At 41.7% G+C, this 23371-nt stretch overlaps 1 protein-coding gene across 1 annotated transcript in view; it reads left to right on the top strand.

Moving 5' to 3' along the window:
* KIF16B (kinesin family member 16B) overlaps positions 1-23371 on the top strand; it is a 742061-nt gene that overhangs the window by 264238 nt on the left and 454452 nt on the right. Inside the window, 2 exon segments of the mRNA XM_029596778.1 lie at positions 10078-10258; positions 10523-10532. Coding sequence (XP_029452638.1) covers positions 10078-10258; positions 10523-10532 — 191 coding nt within the window.

Genomic DNA, 23371 nt, shown 5'->3' with positions numbered 1-23371 from the left:
ATGTTCTGTATAATACAGATTAAAAAGTCCCTTTACGCAATTACCTGGTTGCATTTTGGCATATTAAAACTGAATCACAATCAAAAACTGGCTTCAACTCTAGAAAGTACCCAGATTGGCTGTTGCTTATTTTATCTGTCCTTGAAATTTAAAAATCATTCTATCTTTAGTTGTATTTTTCTTTGGTGCAGGAGCTTTTGCACTATTCAAAGAAATTGTCATCTTTCAATGGAAAGGAAGCTCTAGAATTGAGGGGTCATGGAATAAGGGTGAAAGGAGGAGAATCAGAAGTAATAGAAGGAAATGTTTCTTTACAGAGAGGATGGTTGATGCATAGTACATCCTCCCTGTAGAAGTGGTGGTGACAAGGACAGTATCTGAATTCCAGAAAGCATGGGATAAGCACAGAGGAATTGGTAGAGATTATAAAGCTGAATAATTGGTGTGGATGGGCAGACTAGATAGGCCATATGGTCTTTTTCTGCCATCATGTTTCTATCGTGAAGGTACACAATGACATTAGAAGACAGGAGTTGAATATTTATGCAAGAGTGTTTTTCAGTTTTTAATTTTATTTTACAAGAAATGCAGAGAAATAAAGGACTGTGGCCTTGAAAATTGACTTTAAGAGCATACTGGTTTGCAATAAATATGCTGTCTGGAACAATCTGTGTAAGTGTTATTTGTAATCCATACAATATGCTGACTTTTTAGAGGGTTGAATACTTTTGCAAACCACTGTATACAAGCCGACTCTACCATAGATCAGCAGTTTAAAATATTAGTCTAGTTACAGCTGTATACTATAATCCCTATTTCTATTAACTTAAGGACTATAAATTTCAAGGGCTTTTATCTCTTTTGTGTAGTTTCCTTAACTCAAGCTGAATTACATGTGAATTAACTTAGAAAACATATGAATCAACAATTTAACAAATAATTTAACAGTGCTCTAGTGTCGCATATCTTACTTTCTCTCTGTAGAATACATATGCCAAGTATATTGGTGTATCTGAATTTGAGTAGGTGATGAATTTTGATGTTTTGTGTCTTCATTTGTTTCCCCCAGTCAATATGAGCCTCATACATATTGATTTTTCTGTACATCATTTTTTAATATTACCACTTTGTCTTTTCATAAACAGTTAAAGACATAGGGGTATACTATCTGGCTTCCAAATAAATCAGTAGCTCCATGTTTCAGAATAAATCACAAATAGTTCAAAGTGAGACATAGACATTGAAGCTACCTGGCAGATGGCATGACAGAATAGACTGATTTTGTTTAATGTTTGTCCAGAGATTGAATTGAAAATTAGTAGCAACCGATTCTTTTGAGATTTCGTTCCAATTTTACATGGTATCTGTTCCCTACTAGAAAAACATTGACTTTAATTACTCCCTTGTTTAGCATGATTTCTTTTTTTTCTTTGTCACATAGAAGTTGACAGTTGCTTGTGTGAAGCAGGAATGGTATGACATATTGAATGTTGGAATTTTAATTATATAGCACAGAGAGGAATTGCACTGAAGTCCTCAATATTACTTCTATAGAAAATGTTAAAAGTTGGTGAGAACAAATTAGAAGGAACTCAAATAGTTATGACATATTTTCAATTTTGTCAGTCATAGCTGTCAGAAAGTCTTGAGTAGTAGGATGCAAAAGAATAAAGCTTCAATAAAGTTTTTCTGGTAGAATGTGCATATCCTTTATCAGATGAATTCTTTCTATGATATTCTTCTGTGGAATGTCTCAGCTAGCTAGGTATTTCAGTTTAAGGAATGCTTAGAGAAATCAGGGAAGCTAACCAATTTGGCAATTACCCCAATATTGACTGGGTAAATGTAACATCAGGACTTGCTAGAGACATAAAGTTCCTGGATGTAATAAATGACTGCTTCATGGAGCAATTGGTTCAGGAAACCAACAAGAGAGGGAGCTATTTTAGATTTAATTCTTAGTGGAACACAGGATTTGGTGAGGGTGGTGGTGGTGGTGGTGAGAGAGGTGGTGAGACTGGTGGGGCCACTTGGCAACAGTGATCATAACATGATCAAATTTAAACTAATAACTGGAAGGGGGACAATAAGTAAATCTGCAGCTCTAACATTAAACTTTCAAAAGGGAAACTTTGATAAAATGAGGAAAATAGTTAGAAAAAAACTGAAAGGTGCAGCTGCAAAGGTTAAAAGTGTTCAACAGGCATGGACATTGTTTAAAAATACAATCCTAGAGGCACAGTCCATATGTGTTCCACACATTAAGAAAGGTGGAAGGAAGGCAAAACGATAACCGTCATGGTTAAAAGGTGAGGTGAAAGATGCTATTTTAGCCAAAAAAAATCCTTCAAAAATTGGAAGAAGGATTCATCTGAAGAAAATAGGCTAAAACATAAGCATTATCAAGTTAAGTGTAAAACATGGATAAGACAGGCGAAGAGAAAATTTGAATTGAAGTTGGCCATAGAGGCAAAAACTCATAATAAAAACTTTTTAAAATATATCCGAAGCAAGAAACCTGTGACGGAGTCAGTTGGACCAATAGATGACAGAGGGGTAAAAGGGGCCCTTAGGGAAGATAAGGCCATTGCAGAAAGACTAAATTAATTCTTTGCTTCTATGTTTACTAATGAGGATGTTGGGGAGATACCAGTTCTGGAGATGGTTTTCAGGGGTGATGAGTCAAACGAACTGAACGAAATCACTATGAATCTAGAACATGTAATAGGCCAGCTTGACAAACTAAAGATTAGCAAATCACCTGGACCGGATGGTATACATCCTAGGGTACTGAAGGAACTCAAAAATGAAATTTCCGATCTATTAGTTAATGTTGACTGTGTCGGTACCCGACGCCCTCTCTCCGCCCTCCTTACCTCTTTGGCACCTCCCTCTTCACCCGCGGGAAGATTGGCTGCTGCGGCGTCCTTCTGCCGAAGTCCTCCGGCGTTCCCGGACCGGCTAGATGCTGCAGCCCGCCATGTTTCCTGGAGGCCTAGGGGCGCGCGGCGCTGCCCCGACTGAAGTACTGGCGATGGCGCGAACCTCAGGGGCATCCCCCTGAGATGATGTCACCTGCGATGGATGTATAAGGTCTGAGAATTTGCTAACAGATTGATTTAGCAAGGGTTCGGGTTACTCTACCTAAGCTACTCTTCCTCCTCGGACTTACCAGGGGTACCTGCTCCTCGGGGGCCTTGCTTCCTCCTTTGTTTTTCAGGTGACAGTCTGGAATCGGTACTTGCTCCTCGAGGGCCCTCATTCCCAGACTTGCTCCGTATTCTCTTCTGCCTGCAAGTCATCACTGCCAACTACATCAGTGAGTTACCATCGCACTCTCAGAGCTTTCCCTGGAACCAGGTACTCGCTCCTAGAGGGCCTATATATTCTAGCTCCTGGGCTTCCATGAGACATTGTGTGAGTGTTACCATCAGGTTCGGTACATGAACTCTGCATACCCTGCCTACTCACTATATTTCAGTTTCTCTACAGCCCAGCCTCCAGGGATCGCTGTTCCAGTATCTGAAGGACTACAGCCCAGCCGGGCATTCCAGTTCACTACTGCCACCTCTGGTGGTTCAGTATACTGTCTAATAAAAGAGCTGGTGAGTGTTTGTCTCCTAACTCTGAGCCTGACCAGTGGTCCCTCTCAGGATCTTCCCCGGGGGCGTGGTCATCTGCCACTGGTCCAAGGATCCACCCACAACTCTCCTAAATAACAACAAATTGCTAACTCCATGGATCCGACACAATTTAATGCCTTGCAGGCCATAGCAGGCCTGGCCCAGCGCATTGTGGAGCAGCAAGATGCCTTGGAGAAACTTACTGCAGCATTTCATCAGCTACACACACAGAAGGTTCAAGGCACAGCCTCCAACCAAGAAGGTCAGTCACCAGAGGTAACTTTGAAGATGCTGTACCACTGGCAGCTCCAATCCGCTTCTCTGGAGAAATCCAGAAGACCCGGGGCTTTTTGAACCAGTGCTGCATGCACTTTGCCTTACAGCCGTCTCTATTTCCTTCAGCTGTCTCCAAGACTACATACATCCTTTCATACCTGGATGGTAGGGCCCTGTCTTGGGCATCCACCTTGTGGGAACGCAAGGACTCAATTTGCAGGACATAGAAGGATTTATGGACTTGTTTAAATCCGTTTTTGATGACCCTGCTCGAACTTCTGTAGCCGGTTCTGCTTTAGTGGATTTGAAGCAAGGCAACAGATCATTGGCTGAATTCGCTATAGAGTTCAAAACTCTTGCGGCAGAACTTCTCTGGGACCCCAAATGTCTCAAGACTCTCTTTTGCAGAGGCCTGGATAACCATTTGAAGGACGAGCTGGCCGCTCGCCAAACACCTGACTTGCTGGACGAATTAATAGCCTTGGCTACTCGGATTGATCACCGGCTCCGGGACAAGGTGAAGGAACTCTGGCGTAGGTTGTTACCCGGGTTGAAACAGGCCAGTGGTGTCTCTACAACTTGGATGGTTCCAGTAATCCCTGCTGCTGATACAGATGAACCTATGCAACTTGGTCACGGTCGCTTGACCTCCAAATAGAGAAGATTTCGGAAGAAGCGCGGCCTTTGCATGTACTGAGGTCAGCCCAGCCATAATGTCTCCACATGCTCCATTCGTCTGGAAAAAGGACGGGCCTAATTCCTGCAGGAGGACTGTTCTTAGGCCATACTGTGACATCTCCTCCGCGCTCTCTCCCAGTCTGTTTGACCTATGGGACCGATCACGGTTCAGACTCCTGCCCTGGTGGACTCTCAGGGGCAGGAGACAACTTCATTCTCAGACATCTAGTGGAAGACCTGAAGATTCCCCTCATCAAGTTGAAAGATCCATTACTGTTATCCTCCATTCATGGGGAGCCCTTACCAGGCAACGTGGCTTGCAAAACCGTACCAGTTACTCTTCGCACTAGGGCGCTCCATACGGAATCAATTTCCTTCTTTGTAACTGGAGAGGGCTATGCACTCTATCGTCCTGGGGTTACCCTGGCTGCAAGTGCACCAACCCCAATTTGACTGGACATCCCTGGATCTCTCCTGCTGGGGCCCAGAATGTCAGGAGATCTCTCCTATTGTATGCATGCCTACGACTCCAGTGCTGCCAGGACTGTTGCCTCAATACGTATCCTTCGGGGATGTATTCTCCAAAGAAGCGGCTGATATTCTTCCTCCACATAGACCCTATGACTGTGCCATAAGGCTGAAGCCAGTTGTTCTTGCTGGCTGTGTGTTCAGCACGCCGCATCCCAGAGCTACAAGCATTATCCTGCCATAATCCATTTCTCAGAATCACTCCAGACGCTATCCATCTTCGCACAGTTCCATCCTTTTTACCCAAAGTGGTCTCACACTTTCACCTTAACCAAACCATATCCTTGCCTACCATGGAAGGTTTGAAGAAGTCGGAAGAAGGTCAAATGCTACGCCATCTCGACATCGGCAGACTGCTGTCCAGATATCTGGAAATGTTAGAAGCAGTACGAAAGACGGACCACCTGTTCGTCCTGCACAGCGGGAAGAAGCAAGGGGAAGCGGCCTCACGGCCAACCATCGCCCACTGGATTAAAGAAGTTATCAAGGCAGCCTACATAGAGGCGGGAAAACCACCGCCTCTACAGGTCAAGGCTCATTCTACCAGAGCACAATCGGCCTCTTGGGCAGAAACTAAGCTGCTGTCGCCTGCAGAGATATGTAAAGCGGCGACGTGGTCCTCCCTCCATACCTTCTCCAGATTCTCCAGATTCTGGACGTCCAGGCCCGGGAGGACAGAGCATTTGCGAGGGCAATCCTAAACGGTCCTCAGGCAGCCTCCCGCCCAGTCCGGGAGTAGCTTTTGTACATCCCATTTGTTTTGAGTCCATCTGCTACACGCTAGGAAATGTTGAGATTACTTACCTGATAATCTCCTTTTCCTTAGTGTATGCAGATGGACTCAGCATCCCGCCCGGCTGCAGGTATACATGGGGATTCGCCGAGTCACGGTAAGCCATGTTTTCTTATATAGGGCATCCACCCTGCTGGGTGTCGACGCCTTCCCGCTGAGTACACTGGCGGTCTCCAGCTACCATCAATTGGTCAGGGTAATCCTGTTGATTAATCGATCGGTCAGTCACACATATATCCATAAAAGCTTTTGCAAGGAAGATTACTGATTTGCTACACTTCCTGTGGGGGTATATGTACCCCTGCTGATGTCAGATCCGTCTCCAACTGCTAGCACGAGCACACTATACCCATTTGTTTTGAGTCCATCTACATACACTAAGGAAAAGGAGATTATCAGGTAAGTAATCTCAACAATATGTGTGTATATATATATAGATATAGATACAAATAGATATCCCTACACATATTTAAAATATCTCTTTTGAAGCTCTGCATTCATTTGTTGAGAGGAGAGCGGGTTTTGGAGGTGGAGGGTATGACATGGTGGGAGTGATGTGGGTGGTTTGAGTGGAGGGATTGTTTTGGGCAGGATAGGCTTTCTAGCTGTTGGGAGTTTATCTTGTTACTTCTCGTGTAGATTTGGTAGGATTTTATGGATTGTAAGGGAATGTATTTTATCTTTATGTATTAAGTGCACTGATGCATTTTATAAATAATAAATATTACTTTGGTTAGGCTGGTTGGTTGATTATAGACAGTTTATACGTGAATAAATTAAATTTAAAAAATGAAATTGTGGGTATCCTATAAAAACAGATTGGTTGTGGGATTCCCCAGACAGGTTTAGGAATTCCTGATATATGCTTTTTTTTTTTTTTTTAAAGTGTTCTGTGGCCTGTGCTGCCTGTTTGTTTGATGGCATCACCTTCTGGGAGATTTGGGCTCAGGGCACCCACTAAAATGAGAAAGTCAGATGGATGATTGTGGATTAGGGATGATGTAGTTAGTGTCTGAGGAGAGAGATTGCATGAATGGGGCTAAAACAAGATGTGAGATGGAAGCTGAGAACAGGAGAGGATTGGGGGACTGAGAGGGAAATAAGAGAGGAGAAGGATAGTTAAGCACAGATGAATGTTTTGATTTTAAGTTTAAAAGAGGAAAATGTTTTTTATAGCTAATCCTATTACAGTTTACATTCAGCACTTTTGATCAGAAGACTGGCCATACTTTGTATGTGTTACTTTATATGTTATTGACTGCTTTTTTTTGTAGCACTAGATGTCACTGCAGAGTGATAGAAACAATGGCTAACCTACTGCTGCAGTTTTTATACTACAGGCATTCAGTGTCTATGGAAAGAAGTTGAAATGTCACATGTGTTTATTGGGCTCTCAATGTATTATACTTTAACAATTGAATGTTTTTGGCACTGTACTGGGAGAAGCTCATGGAGATGTGCACTTGGTAGAAAGTTTCCTTTTAGTTTATTTGCTTATGTTTTTCTTTCATTAAGTATTGCTAATGATCCATGCATTGTAACTGAAACTAGAAAATGCTATTTAGTTAAACTATATAACTTGTCTCTTACATAATTATATATGGTAATCAACTATATAAAAGATAGTGTTTTCATTGTGATTCAAACAAAATAGGAGAATCCACTTATGTGTGAATATGCCGAAACACAATAAAAATATCAAAAGGGAAAATTCATCCTTCTCACACCTAAGCTATGAGGAGGAGCTTTATTCTCCAAACCTGACACAGCCAATGGATTTTGAAAGATCCCATTTAATGAGGGAGAATTCCAAGCTGACTATACCTATTACTCCATGGGGAAGTTATTACTTCCAAGGACTCCCATTTGGCATGATTTCATCCCAGATGATATTACAGTGCAAGATGGCTGAAATTCTTGAAGGTGACAATGGCAGTGACTTACATGGATGAAAGAAATGATAGTTTATTGTATAACACCCAAGCAACATGACACACTGTGCTCTTACTTGCTCTGATCCCCAGATCGTTCATTAACTAGGTGTAATCAGTGGCATATTAGCCATTACCTTATGAAGTAGGGCAGCAGCACGTTACAAAAACCCCCCAAATCCTCATCCAGAGTCCCCTCCAAGACTTCTTTTATTAGGTTTATGGGAAAAAAGGTGTTGAAATCTCTTGATCAGCAACAGAGCAATTGATTCCCACAACATTTGGTTAGGGCCATAACCCTTTGAATAGACCAATTAGTAAAGTTTGTTTCTCACCACTTGAAGTCTGTGATTTCTCTGATCTCAAATTCTGCATCAGGAGCAAACAGAATGTTAGGAATTATTAGGAAGGGGATGGTTAATAAAATCGAAAATGTCATAATGCCTCTGTATCGCTCCTTGGTGAGACCACACCTTGAATGCTGTGTACAATTCTGGTCGCCGCATCTCAAAAAAGATATAGTTGCGATGGAGAAGGTACAGAGAAGGGCTACCAAAATGATAAAGGGTGTGGAACAGCTTCCCTATGAGGAAAGGCTGAAGAGGTTAGAGCTGTTCAGCTTGGAGAAGAGACGGTTGAGGAGGGATATGATAGAGGTCTTTAAAATCATGAAAGGTCTTGAATGAGTAGATGTGAATCGGTTATTTACACTTTTGGATAATAGAAGGACTAGGGGACACTCCATGAAGTTAGTAAGTAGCACATTTAAGACTAGTCGGAGAAAATTCTTTTTCACTCAGTGCACAATTAAGCTCTGGAATTTGTTGCCAGAGGATGTGGTTATTGCAGTTAGTGTAGCTGGGGTTAAAAAAGGATTGGATAAGGTCTTGCAAGAGAAGTCCATTAACTGCTATTAATCAAGTTGACTTAGGGAATAGCCACTGCTATTAATTGCACCAGTAGCATGAGATCTTCTTAGTGTTTGGGTAATTGCCAGTTTCATGTGGCCTGGTTTGGCCTCTGTTGGGAACAGGATGCTGGGCTTGATGGACCCTTGGTCTGACCCAGCATGGCAATTTCTTATGTTCTTATGTTCTGTCCTTTTTGCTCAGTTTGTTGAGATTTGTGACCTGGCATTTTTAGTTCAGTTTGAAAAGGATTGTACATCCTGGACTCTCCTTAGAAGTCCAGGATTAGGCATTTAGCCTGGTCCAACTTAAGACAGCCACAAGGGAATCATGGTTGCAGGGTGTTTCCCCTGCGGAGAGGGATGAGATGCCAGGGCTCAGAGGGAAAGGGAAACACCAATGAGATTAGGAAAAAAATAGGAAATTTACTAAAAGACTTGTGTAAGTAAAACGTACCAACTTGGAAGCAGAAATTCAGCAGTTTAGGTACATAAGTTTTTTTTTTTTTTTTAGCAATTACAAATGGATCAGAACATCCTGCTGATATTTTTACATTCTCTTCATATGCTTCACTTGGTCCTGGGATGGACTAAGAATGTTCTAGTTCGGGATCTATTGATTTAACAAAAGGTACTTTAATGCCTCAGGTAGTGAATTCACCGTCAGATCTAGGTAGTATGAGGGTCACAAGAAGCACTTCTGACTCTTGAGATTACACTAAAAGACATCAGACTGAGTCTTCTTGATTCAAACAGCTTATCAATTGTGTTCTTTTTCTCTGGGTACTGTCTCTAAACTAACTGAATTAGACCATAGAATTGATAATCTTGAGAAGCAGTGTGTCATCTTGTATAATTCAGTCACTAATCTTCAATCCTGCTTAACTGCTAACATGAAGGATTGCTTATTTCTGCATATTATAAAATATAGTTTCTTGAGAATAATATGAGAGCTAAGAATCTCCATATTTTAAATATTCCTAAATCCAACTTATTTCCAGTCGTGAATTCTTTTAAGAAATATACTAGTGAGATTCTACATATTTCTCAGGATGGGGATGTTTTTATATCCCTGATTCGAATAAAGACATCAAAGAGGAGGGCAGTATATGGTTATCCTGATTTTATTTGATAGCTCTAACCTGATGACCTTTTTACAAGACTCTCAGGATAATATTCCTACTAGAGCTACTTTGGTTATTGCATTTAAATCAGAATTAGATAGAGACCTAGCATTATGACAGTCTTTTATTAGAAAGATGCTATTTTCTATGTTAATAAGGTACAGATCTTTCTGATGTTTCTCAGAAAGCACACTCATGTAGAAGACCTTTTTTTCAGGTAAAGTCTTTCCTTAGGAGCATATTGTTTCTTGAAGTTTCACAAGAACATAAGAACATAAGAAATTGCCATGCTGGGTCAGACCAAGGGTCCATCAAGCCCAGCATCCTGTTTCCAACAGAAGCCAAACCAGGCCACAAGAACCTGGCAATTACCCATGCAAATGTCAACTCACCTGGATAACACAAATATGTCTTCATCGACTCTGCTCACTTGGAAACCTTTATTTTAGATAAATCCTCAGTTCTATAATACTTTTGGGAGTGTGCAAAAGATTGGCTAGGGGATATTAATAGAAATAGTAATAGTAGGCATATTAGCAAACCTGTATATTAGGATAATTTCTATTTTCTTTAGTTTTTGTTTATTCTAAGTGCTCCACTGTGAAGTGGGCTAGAGTGTGAGAGTATTTGATTTTGTAATTTTCTTGTTTATTTCTTTATAGGTTTGTTATGGTAAACTCCTCTTTTCTTGGTTTTTATTCATGTAATGTTCAAATGCCAATAAAGTATTTTTAAAAAAACCCAGTAAAATACATGCAATACTTGCCTATTAACTTTAATTGACATTTTGGCCTTGTTTGGTCACTATAGTTCAAATAAATCTTAGATTTATTTTATTTTTGTTCAATGTTTGTAACTTTTAATATCATTTTATAATGGCCTAATACTTGATCCTGTAACAATGTTTAGTACGGCCTGCAGAAAAATTCTGCTGCTTTGATTCTGTAAATCCACTTTTATGCTGCTTTTCTCTTTAAGAGATTCAAAATATATATTAAGCACACACATACATTTCATGGCACTGAGGAAAACGTTGATAATGCATGTTGCTTAATAAATGTTTAATTAGCTGTATGTGTGCAGTTTAAAGTCTGAATTCACTCAGGCTTTTTGCTTAGTACAAGTGAATACAGAAATAATTTAAAAAATAGTTTAAAATCTGTGCAACTAGCTTACAGTTTACCATTGTTTTCAGGTGTTGACATTTTACTAATTGTGAGGCAAAACTTGATAGGTGATAGTGTTTATGAATTATACTATCTATCTCTCAAGAGAAGCTGGAATTTCTTCATTGATTTATATTAGAAACACGATAGAAAACATGGTATCTTTAGGCTTTCAGAACTGGATACAAACTCTTCCAGCAACAAGAGAGTGTGCACTTTAAAACAGGTGAAGAAAAATGCTCTCTACTTTTATCTGTCAGGCAGAAAATGATTAACTTTATTTCTTAGAGGGAGAGGAAAGAGAAATCGTGTTGTGCAAGTGGTAAAGGTTATTCCATTCTAGCTTTTGTATGGATTTGACCATTTGTCATTCTATATGTCAGCTTTGTCAAAATATCCGGTTGTGAAAGGGAGTTGCTTCTTTTTGGGGGTAACAAACTATATGATGGATTAGCCATCTAGTCTTAAATTGTTACTTCATTTTTAAAATTATAAACCATGCCTTGTGGATAATCTGAACTGATTGTTAAGGGCCAGTATGGGATAGTGAGGGAAGAAGAATAATACTATGGGTTTGCATATAATTCTAGAGTTACGGTATATACAAAGCACCGTTTCTCTGAGAGGAATTAATGCCACAGTTTTTATTTATGGGTAATATGTAAATTTGCCAGCAAAGCTTTACCTCAGACAAAACTTCTTAATTTAGTATCTCACCAGCACCAGAGGGTACTGTATCCATTTGAAGACGGAGCTTGACTTTGTGATCAAACCTTAGAGATGGTGGTATGGCCTGCCTCAGACCATTTTGTGTGCGAGAAAGTGGCACATTTCTCAAGAATAACATTGCATTATGTAGTTACCTCTCCATCTTGATTCTATTGCCTCAGCTGCCCATATTTTATGGAGTTGCATGCCTTTTTTTTTTTTATAACCCAGTCCACCTATATTGTGTGAAGCTTAATGCCTTTTCTTTATTCAACCCTTCCTTATCCAAGGGCTGTGTCTGAACCATACCATACTTTAAATAGGCCTACATTCTCAATGTGTGCCAGTGCCTGTGCCACTCTTAACAGAAAGCTTGGGTGTAGCCTGCATAGAGCGACAGTTGCTACTACACACAAAAAAGCAAAAAGCAGAAAACAAACTTGCTGGGCAGACTAGATGGACCATATTGGTCTTTATCTGCCTTCATTCACTATGTTACTATGTTTTACCAAACCCAAACACCACATGTCTCAGTACCTGAGTATCACTGCCTTAGGTGATCCAATGATATCAGCACCTTAATACTACTTTTTTAGGCAAAACAATGTTACCTGCCAGTACCAGCTCCTACCACCAGGAGGATCCAGTGACACCTCTTTGACCCAGGTACCTCACTACCCGATTCCCGAATTAGGCATCTTCTGCAAACCCATATTGAAATGTGTAAACACGTCTGTTAAATGCATTCTGTGTGCCAATAGTGACCTATACCCTGGTGTTTCCCTATCCACCACCCAGGGCTCTCTTGAAATCACCCACCTCATTGATTTTTTTTTAAATTCCTTTTAAGCTTCTGGCTTTCTTCCATCTTAACTCAGACATTATTAGGGACCAGATAATATCTGTGTGCTTCCCTGACACCTTTAATAAAGTCAAATCCTTCTTAATTTGATAAGTTCAGTGTTGTTGGTGCCACTAAATTATTACCCCAGATACAGACAAAAACAGCAGCAGAAGAGTACCGGAGACTCGTCTGCATACACTACCCAGCTGCCCCTGGGAGAGAACTCCATAGGTCACCATGAGTGAATCCAGGCATCAGGTTCCACAGATCTAGTTTCCAGAGGCTCCCGCAGCACTTGCAGCAGATGAGGACCAGAAGTGCCTGCCATTAGGTGTGCACTCCTCAAAGCGCCTTAGTATAAATTTGCTTATGTATTTTATACAGAAGGTATTTAATTCAAAACAAGAGTCAATAAGGTAGGTAACTGGGTAGATATAAGTAAATTAATTGTAGTATTCCCTGACCGGACCCGCAGACGAAAGAGATGGAGACAGCAGTCGAGGCCTGCGCAACCGGCGCTTAAGCCCGTCGGGGTAAGGCCATTCCAAATTTGCTGCACTTACCTCAGACTGCTCCTGCACCGGCCACGAGGCTGCTCCTCTCTCTGCCTCCCCTCAGCAGCAGCCAATCAGGGAGGGCACGCGTCTTACATCGACTAAGAGCATCGAGCGGGGGGTTTAAACCCCAGCCCGTCTACCCGGCGTCCTTATTCCCATCGCTGAGCCCTGACTGGACCCGCAGACGAAAGAGACGGAGACCGCAGCCGAGGCCTGCGCAACCGGTGCTTAAGCCCGTCAGGGTAAGGCCATTTCAAATTTGCTGCACTTACCTCAGACAGCTCCTGCGCCGGCCATGAGGCTGCTCCTCTCTCCACCTCCCCTCAGCAGCAGCCAATCAGGGAGGGCACGCGTCTTACATCGACTAAGAGCGTCGAGCGGGGGATTTAAACCCCAGCCCGTCTACCTGGCGTCACGCACCGAAGGAGCGCAACAAAGGGGCCTGCCCCTTTGTGCACCCCTTAGTGCAGCACCTTAGGACAGTAGTAAGTAGCCTGACTCTAAAACCTGCACTTGGGCGCCCTCCCTCTATACTTAAGTCCGGTTTCATTAATTCTCTTCCTTCTTTCATCTCAGCCTGGTCCCCCCTCTCCCTCTCCCCCCCCTGCTATCAACACTTACACTAAGACCCAAGTATGCGCACCTTCTCAATCCCAATCATCAGCAGCCATCGCAGAAACCAATTCAAAAAACACCTGAAACTTGCCATTCTCAAACCGCTACTGAAAAAACCCAATTTGTCACCTGACGACCCGGCCAACCTCCGCCCTATAGCCAACCTTCCATTCATCTCTAAACTCTTGGAAAAGAAAGTCAATAAGCAACTTTCGGAATATCTGAACGAAAACAAAATCTTAGTTCCAGCTCAGTTCGGCTTCCGTAAGTCTTTAAACACATAAGCCCTCTTAATTTCACTATCAGACACCATACTCCTGAGTCTGGAAAAAAAACAACCTTGTCTTCTCATTCTACTCGACTTATCAGCCGCCTTCGACAAGGTGAACCACACAATTCTCGTGGATCGGCTAGCAGACATCGGCATCAAGGGCACCGCACTTAGTTGGTTCAAGTCTTTCCTCAACAACAGAGTCTACAAGGTCAAAATCAACAACAAAGAATCATAACCCTTCAGCTCAAACTTGGGAGTCCCTCAAGGCTCCTCCCTATCCCCTACCCTCTTCAACATTTACCTGCTCCCGCTCTGCCAGCTCCTTTCCAAGCTAAAGTTAACTCACTACATATATGCCGATGATGTGCAAATACTCATCCCGATTACTGACTCTCTACACAAAACCCTCTACTTCTGGAACAACTGCCTTCTATCTATCAACCACCTTCTCTCAAGCCTCAATTTAATTCTTAACACCAACAAGACTGAACTCCTCATTTCCCAGAATGACAACTATGTAGTTTCCAACAATCATCCCACCGTTCAACCATCCCTCTCTTCCCATGTGAGAACCTCGGAGTCGTCATGGACAATCAACTTAACTTAAAAAAAATTATCAATAATACCACAAAGGATTGCTTTTTTAAATTACAAGTCCTAAAAAGGCTGAGACCACTCCTCCACTTCCAAGACTACCGCACAGTTCTTCAATCCATTATTTTTTCAAAAATAGACTACTGCAACTCGCTTCTTCTCAGTCTCCCAGCAAACACCATCAAACCCTTGCAGATGTTGCAGAACGCTACAGCCAGGATTTTGACTAAGACCAATAAAAGAGAACATACTATACCTATCCTGCGGAACCTTCATTGGCTTCCAATCAAATTTAGAGTTATGTACAAAGTCCTAATGGTTCTACACAAAGCCATTCACAATCTCACTCCTCTTGATCTTAATATCCCTCTTCATCCCACATACCCTCTAGACCGGTGAGATCTGCCTATAGAGACATTCTCTATGCCCCCCCCTGCCAAAACCACACTAAGGAAACGAGCTCTTTCCACAGCTGGCCCTCCGCAGTGGAACGCTCTCCCACCAGATCTCCGGCTAGAACGACGCCCGATAACCTTCAAAAAAATACTCAAAACTTGGCTGTTCGGTCAAGCCTTTCCTTAATTTTAGATGATCCATCCAGCATTCTACCACTTTAATAATTGGACTAGCTCTCAGTTTAACCCTCCTTAGTGCAGATGATCAATCCATTAATCCACCACGCTTATTATCTGGACTAGCTCTCAGTTTAGCATCTCCTTCCCCGAACCAGGCACAGCGTTGCAGGCAGATTACGCTTTTAATTGTCTCCCTCCTTTTGGTTTATTGTCTCCACCCTTTATCCCATCCCCCGGGTACTCTGGGCTTTGGCCCATTAGTACCCTGTTCTCCGGTTTTGTCCCTTCCTGACATTATCTTCCTAGCAATGTTAGCTTTTATCTCCCCCTGTTATGTCCCTTAGTAACACGACACTGTGTTAATCTTGTAGTAACATGACACGGCGGTTTTTATTCTCTTGCTCTCAGGAAGAGCCTAGTATTTTTGCACCGTTGATCCCAATTACCAGTATCCTTTGTTTTGATGTAATGCATTCGTTTTATGCTTTTCTCGTTTTGCTGTAAACTGAAGTGATATGTAATTTTTTACATGAATATCGGTATATAAAACTTCTAAATAAATAAATAGTATTTTGAGAGACAAATATAAATCAATAAACTAAAAGTACTTTAGCTTTACATCCCTACTCCCTTAGAAATTTTAACTCTTTAACAAATCAACATAATTAAGATGGAGACAGTAGTCCAACAGTGATAGGGTGGTTTTCCAGTCTTTTGTACTGAGTGCTATTTGTGTTATCTCCCAGCTGGGATACTGAGTGCTATTTGTGTTATCTCCCAGCTGGGGACAAGTATGTGTGTACTAGGTGCAAAGAACTCCTAGCCCTCAGAAAATGAGGGCTAGGATCTGCAGGCTAGGTTGGCAGACCTTGATTAACTAAGGGATGCAGAGAGGTATAGAAAGGAGATCTTCAGGGACAGAGTAGTGCAGTCCTACCCCCAATCTGGCAATCTCTGTGGTGTCTTGGAGGAGAAAGGTCACCTGGAAGGAGAGCATCACATTGGTGAGGCAGGAAGCAATTCTGTAGCTAAGACCTGCCCTAAAGGCACCAAGGATATGTCTCCAGGGGCATGTGCTCAGGAGAGAAGGGTTAGGACGGAAGTTGTAGTTGGTGATTTATTAGGAAGGCAAATAGCTGGGTGGCTGGTGGATGTGATGATCGCCTGATAACATGTCTCCCTGGTGGCAGTCCTCATCCATCACATAGATAGGATTTTAGATAGTACTGGCGAAGAGCCGGCTGTCTTGGTATATTTGGGTACCAGTGACATAGGAAAGTGAAGGAGGGATGTTCTGGAATCCAAATTTAGGATTTTAAGTAAAAAGTTGAAATCCAGAACCTCCAGGGTAATAATCTCAGAAATGATACCTGTTCCACGTGCAGGACCCCAGAGACAGGCAGAGCTCCAGAGTCTCAATGTGTGGATGAGATGATGGTACAGGGAAGAGGGTTTTAGGTTTGTTATGAACTGGGCATCATTTTGGGGAAGAGGGGGCCTTTTCCGAAAAGATGGGCTTCTCCTTAACCAGAGTAGAACCAGGCTGCTGGCACTAACCTTTAAAAAGATAGCACAGCTTTTATACTAGATGATGGGGGAAGGTTGACAGTCACTCAGAAGTGCATGGTTCAGAATGATGTATCTTTGAAGGGATACCAAGAGAACAGGAAAATTAGGGCATCCCAGTAGAGAAGTTGCAATAAATGCTAAAATGGACAAAGTGCCTTTAAGTAAAGAGCTGATAGAGCAGAAAGATTCCAAATCACTCCTATCAACTGATAAGAAGGTTTTTTTTTCTCTGTTAGTTATATGAAAATGAGATATGGAACATTACAGCTTTAACGTAAAAAAGCCACAAAGTATAATACAGATACAATTATGCCAGCTTAATGTGTGATACAATACAGCTCATCCCGATTTCAAGCTTATATGCAACTCACATTTTTATTTCCTTTCATGATCATTGCTTACAGGCGAAGTAAATTTTGGAAGAATAATCATCCACAAAACATGGTGTAGAGCAGTTTGATTTGTGCATCCTGCATGTTCTATATGTGCTGCAGAGACATCTAGGCACAGTATACCTGTAAAGTATACCCCAACATAAATGTAATCCAAGAAAAATTGGGGGGGGGGGGGGCTTAAGGGAGACAAACCTTGGGCATTTATTTAGAGGTGCAGACCAAGATAAGGTTTTTAATACAAACCAAAACATACTTTGAAATGTCTGTATACAAATGCTAGAAGTCTAAAAACTAAGATGAGAGAGAGAGTGTATAGCACTAGATGAAGTAGATATAATTGGCATCACAGAGACTTGGTGGAAGGAGGACAACCAATGGGACACTGTGATACCAAACAAGATGGAAATGATAGGATGGATCAAATTGGTGGAGGAGTGGCACTATATATTAGAGAGATCATTGAGTTAAACAGGATAAAACCTCTTGAAGAAACAAACTGCATGTTGAATCTTTATAGACAGAAGTTCTAGGTGAAAAGGGGAATACAATAGCAATGGGTGTGTATTACTGTCTTCCTGGCCAGAATGAAGAAACAGAAAAGAAAATAGGGAAACTAACAAAATCAGCAGCACAGTAATAATGACTGATTTCAGTTACCCCAATATTGATTGGGTGAATGTCACATCAGGATATGTTAATGAAGTAAAGTTCCTAGATTAAATAAATGACTGCTTCATAGAGCAGCTAGTACAAGAACCAAAAAGAGGGGAAATTATTTTAGACCTAGTTCTTAGTGGAGCACAGGATTTGGTATGAGAGGTAACAGTGTTGGGGGCTACTTGGCAATAGTGCTCACAACATAATCAAATTTGTCTTAACAATTAAAGGGAATACATTAAAGAAATCTTCTGCACCAGCATTTAACTTTTAAAAAATGAGGAAAATGGTGTTGCGTCTATGGACCCTTCAACTGAGACGAGATTGACTCTACTTGCAGGGAAGAGACCTGTAGATTCCTGTCATCGGCAGATGGACCCAGGTGAGGCGAGACCCATGAGGACCTTCACCTGTACCAGCCCTCGCCCCCCTCGGGTTGAGTCTTTGGGTGCCGGGGCTGGCAGGATTTAGGAGGGGGTCTCTGCTGGTGACAGAAGAGAAGATCTGTGGTTAGCTAGGGTCATAGACAAGCAGCAGTCAGGTGTATCCAAGGTCCAGGATTTGGTCAGTGGCAGGTAGCAGACAAGCGTATCCATGGTTCAAGCTGAGGTCAAACTGTGTATCCATTTGAGGGAAGAGAAGGAGGATGGATATGCAGGGCAGGCAGGGACAGGAACAAGTGGACAATGAAGGTGAAGGCAAACTGGAGCAGAAATGAAGACAAGCTGGACAAGGCTGGAGCGAAGACAAGACACTGGGAAGCAACATGCACTACAAAGTGTAGCTGGACCTGTTGCTAAGGTGGAGATGGAGAGACAGCAAAGGCCTTTTTTAGTCCAGAGCATGTTGAAGTCATCAGTGGGTGCCGTGGGGGTTTTCCCATCATTTGCCCTTTAAATGGAATGACATAGGGCATGTGCACAGCTAAGGAGAGCATTGCTCATCAGCGACTCGCCACGTCAGAGTGGAGCATCCTGCTGCAAGGAGGGCTGAAGAGCTTGGCAGCGATGAGAGCCAGAGGGACAGTCCGGCCAGGAGGGTGAGTGCGGCAGTTTGTGGGAGCTGCCCATGGACTGCCAGGTGTAACAGTACCCCCCTCTTAAGTCCCCTCCCTGAGGCTCTGGGTTTTCTAGCTACTGTTGATGAAAGTCCTTCAAGAAATTGGTGTCCAAGATATTGGAGGATGCCTCCCATGAATTTTCTTCTGGCCCATAATTTTTCCAAGAAATTAGGTTCTCAAACTTTTTTCCCCTCTGCGGGGAATCCAGTACTTCTTGGACTTCGTATATATCTCTAACAGCAACAATTTCTTGGAGCTCAGGCAGCACTTGGAAACCCATGAAAATACATTGGCTTAAGCAGTGAAATGTGGCGCATGTTATGGATTTTTAATATGGGTGGTAGCCTTACTTGATAAGTGACCGGGCTCACTTGCTACAGCACAGAAAAAGGCCCAATTAAGCATGGTGCCAAGCACATTGATAGAAGTTGTAGATGTAAGTGGCGGGTACTGAGCCAAATCGTTTCCCTTATCTTGAATTGGGGAGCTGGCCCCCTATGGTTATCTGCCATTCTCTTGACCCAGGTGGTGGTTTTCTCAATCAGTTGATTAGTCCAGTCCCATAGTTCATGCAATTCCTGTGTGGAGAGCTGAATTGTTGGTGATGGAACCATCACAAGCAATGGCAGAGGAAGCAGAGGCTATTTCCCGTAAACCAGCTGGAAGGGTGTGGAGCCCATGGTTGTTTTGACATAGTTATTATGGGAGAACTCAACCCAAGGTAAAAGAGTGGCCCAGTTGTCCTGGCATTCGTTAACATATCAGCGAAGTAAGGTTTTGAGGGTACAGTTGATTTGCTCTGCTTGTTTGTTGCGTTACAGGTGGTAGGCCATTGTGTAGTCGAGGGTAATGCAAAACATTATGCAGAGAGAATGCCAGTACCGTTCAGTGAACTGTACTCCTCTATCTAAGAATATGTGCTTCAGTAACAGAGAGGTTTTTGGATTTCTTTCTCTGGAGTCTAGGTTTTGTATTAGATTTTCTTTGAATTTCTCATTTTACATGGCCATAGGTCATGGATTTTATCAGTTGAGACAGACTTGTTGGAAACTTCCTGAGTGGAAGTTCATCAGGGAGTTAGTACAGTTGCCCAACATTGAGCTCTACAGCTTAGGGGTTGCTTCTCTATCCCTGCAATCCAGAATCCAAATCTGTCTACTTATATATCTTCTATTCCTCTGGCATCCAGAAAGTATTTCAGGGGAGAAGCCATGATGTGAGAAGAAATAGTCTTAACATATGGCTTTAAGAAAAGGTCTACAAACATTTTCCCTGTTTTGTCAGAATCATGTTCGCATTTTCACATGTCCATTGGTTGGCTGATGAGTTGCATTTTCACTTAAGTGAAATTGGTGTTTATCCTACCATGTGGTAGTTAGGTCTGTCAAAGGATGGCCTCACATGTGCATTAAATGGGGTGGGCTGCACTCTAATATCACTGCTGACACATTCTACTGTGTCGTGGGTACTGAGCATGATGATGCCAATGGTTGGTAGTCTTGCGTGCTTGGACAATCTTGTTACCTTAATATCTGACCTGGAAGGTCAGGTTCTTATTAATGGTTACTCAACAAGTGGAGTAGGTGACCCTGGTGTCTTTCTCAACTTCTTTGAAGTTTTTCCAAGTACATTGGATATACATGTTGCTCGTCACTGACTAGCATCATGCATGTCTGTACAGGAAATCTGTTGTTAATCTTTGGATACTAGTAATCTGCAGCTTCCTGCTGGGGGGCTCTAAAGTCCCAGATAGTCTACTCAGATTTCTTCTCTGTATCAAAAAATTCATAAGGTCTGTTGCCAAGAGCTCTATTTTTCTTTCTAATTACTTATGCACTTTCCTTTATCCAGGAGGACCTGGGTATAGTGGAGCATGTCAAAATCCACTTTGCTGGACATCTGATTGTGTTTGTTTTGAAGCAGTGAAGCAGGATTTTTGCTACACATTCACAACACCCCCCCCCTGTTTTGGCAAGGGTTCCTGAGGTAAAACTGTATTTTAAATCAGACTGTCCTACAGAGTCTTTTTGAGGTGTAGAATCCAAATCCATTTTCTCATAGGACCAGTTATTAGTCAGACTATCTAAAAAAAAAAAAAGAGAGAGAGAGAAGGGGAGGGGGGTTTAAAAACAGATTATATAAGGTTGGCCTTTTGCCAACCAAAACACTAGGGCCTTTGGCACTGTTATGTTTTTCCCCTTTTTGTCTGAGGCAGCCTATAGCTTGAGAGTCACCTATATGGTAAGGTCTTCCAACCTGCTGGTCTTCAGAGAAAATGAAGTTAGTCTGTAAGAGAGGCTCTCTTACGGACAGTAGAATGTCAGTCCTCATGACCGCCTCCTTCCCTCCCCCTTGGAGTTGGTTTTCCCAAGTTTCATCATGGACTGAGGGGCCCTGCTTAGGAGGCAGGGAGGTGGCTACAGCTGCACATGCTTAGTAGAGTGTGCTCAAAACGTTTAGAATCTGAAATCAAAGTTCCATGCCAGGCTCTGTTGGATGACATCATCCATATATGAGAACTGACATCTTGCTGTCCATCAAACAACTCCTTTTACAGGTAAGTAACTTCATTTTTTGAGATATGATCTCCAGAACTGAACAAGGTACTGCAGGTGAGGCCTCACCAAAGACCTGTATAGGGCATTATCACTTCCTTTTTCCTGCTAGTTATGCCATCTCTACATGTAACCCAGCAACCCTCTGGCCTTAGCCACCACTTTGTCACATTGCTTTGCTACCTTCAGATTGTTGAACCCTATCATATCGAAGTCTCTCTCATACTTGGTGCACATCAGTCTTTCACCACCCATCACACACAGCTCCTTTGAATTGCTATACCCCAAATGCATTTCTTGGCATTGAATCCCAGCTGCCAAACCTTCAACCACTTCTCGAGCTTTTCTAGATCATTTCTTGTTTTCTTTACTGCTTCTGTTGCAGATGTTAGTATCATCTACAAAAAGACAAACTTTACATTCTAATCCTTTGGCAATATTGCTCACAAAGTTATTGAACAGTACTGATCCTTGAGGAACTCCACTTATTCACTTTTCTCTCTTCAGACTAGGTTCTATTTACCGCTACCTGATGACATTTGTCATTTAGCCAATTTATAATCCGTTCCACCACCTTGGGGCACACTCTTAGCTTCTCAATTTGTTGATGAACCTTCTATGCAGGACCATATCAAAAGCTTTGCTGAAATCCACGTAAATCACACTGAATGCTATTCCATGAGTCAATTCTCCAATCATCAATAAAAAAAATTAATCGGATTCAATCACATTTTTTGAGAGAACCTTCCTCTTCTAAAACCATGTTGCTCTGAACCCTGCAACTCGATTGTAGTTAGTTCATTATCCTTTCCTTTACAAGTCTCGCCATTAATATTTCCACCACCAAGGAAAGGCTAATTGGCCTGCAGTTTCCATCCTCCTCCCTGCTACTGCTTTTGCGAAGTGGGACCACAATCACTTTAAACAGTTGAAATCATCAGCTAAAAATAATTTTTCCCTGATATTCACTTATTTGGAGCTTTTCTTTTCCATTGTGGAGCTGTACTCCAAAATGTGCTTGGTGGCCAAACTAGCTGAAAATCACATCTTAATGCATTTCAGTTGCTATAATCAGCCCCAACCAAGAAACGTGGCCAATTAACAATGTTTTCTCTCTTTTTATAAAAGGCATTAACTCTAGACAAAAGTGTATAGAGTTAATGCCTTTGGCCCCTTTTTATTTATTTATTTATTTATTTATTTAAAGGCTTTTATATACCGGAGTTCATGCACTAGTGCATACCACTTCGGTTTACACAGAACAAGGAACAGAAAATTACATCAAACAGATTGAACAATTAAACAAATATACAATTACATCCAACGATTGGGTATAAATAACATGGCTAACTTAGTAGGAACTTAGAGTTTGAGGTAAAGGAGAGAAATAGTACCAAGTGGTAACAGAACAATGTTAATAGCTAAATAATAAATATAAATAGTAAATACAAATTCTTATAATAAATACAGGTGCTTACAGATTACAGTCTTCATGAAAAGTTTACGTCTACAGAATAGGGTTAAGTAAATAAGAACTGGCGGTTATTTCTTTAGGAGTGAAGACTTCAAAAACTGAGGTTACATCTGGATTAAGAGGTATTGGTGTAGCATGCTCAAATATTTAATGACTTGGAATTGTGAGACCAAGGTTAAAGCAGCCTCCCCTAAAAAGGCACACAATAATCCAAATATAGACAAGTTTTATACTTGGCCTCAGATAACTTAAAAAACAAAGATTTTCACTTAGTGAGTCAGAAGCCTCTCCTTCACAGGAAAACCTGTAAGCTACTGATGATCTATTCTCCACTGAAAAAAAAAGGTAACACGGTAAGGAAACCTTAAATTAAATCTAGTCTTGCATTTTCACCCTTCTATGATAACCCAAGTACCTCATTGACTTCCCTTTCACTGTACTTTGATTTTGATCCCTTTTATTCCTAGG

This window comes from Rhinatrema bivittatum, chromosome 3 (assembly GCF_901001135.1).
Source record: "Rhinatrema bivittatum chromosome 3, aRhiBiv1.1, whole genome shotgun sequence".
NCBI lineage: Eukaryota > Metazoa > Chordata > Amphibia > Gymnophiona > Rhinatrematidae > Rhinatrema > Rhinatrema bivittatum.
Note: the sequence above shows the minus strand (reverse complement) of the source record. Positions and strands in the feature narration are given on the sequence as shown.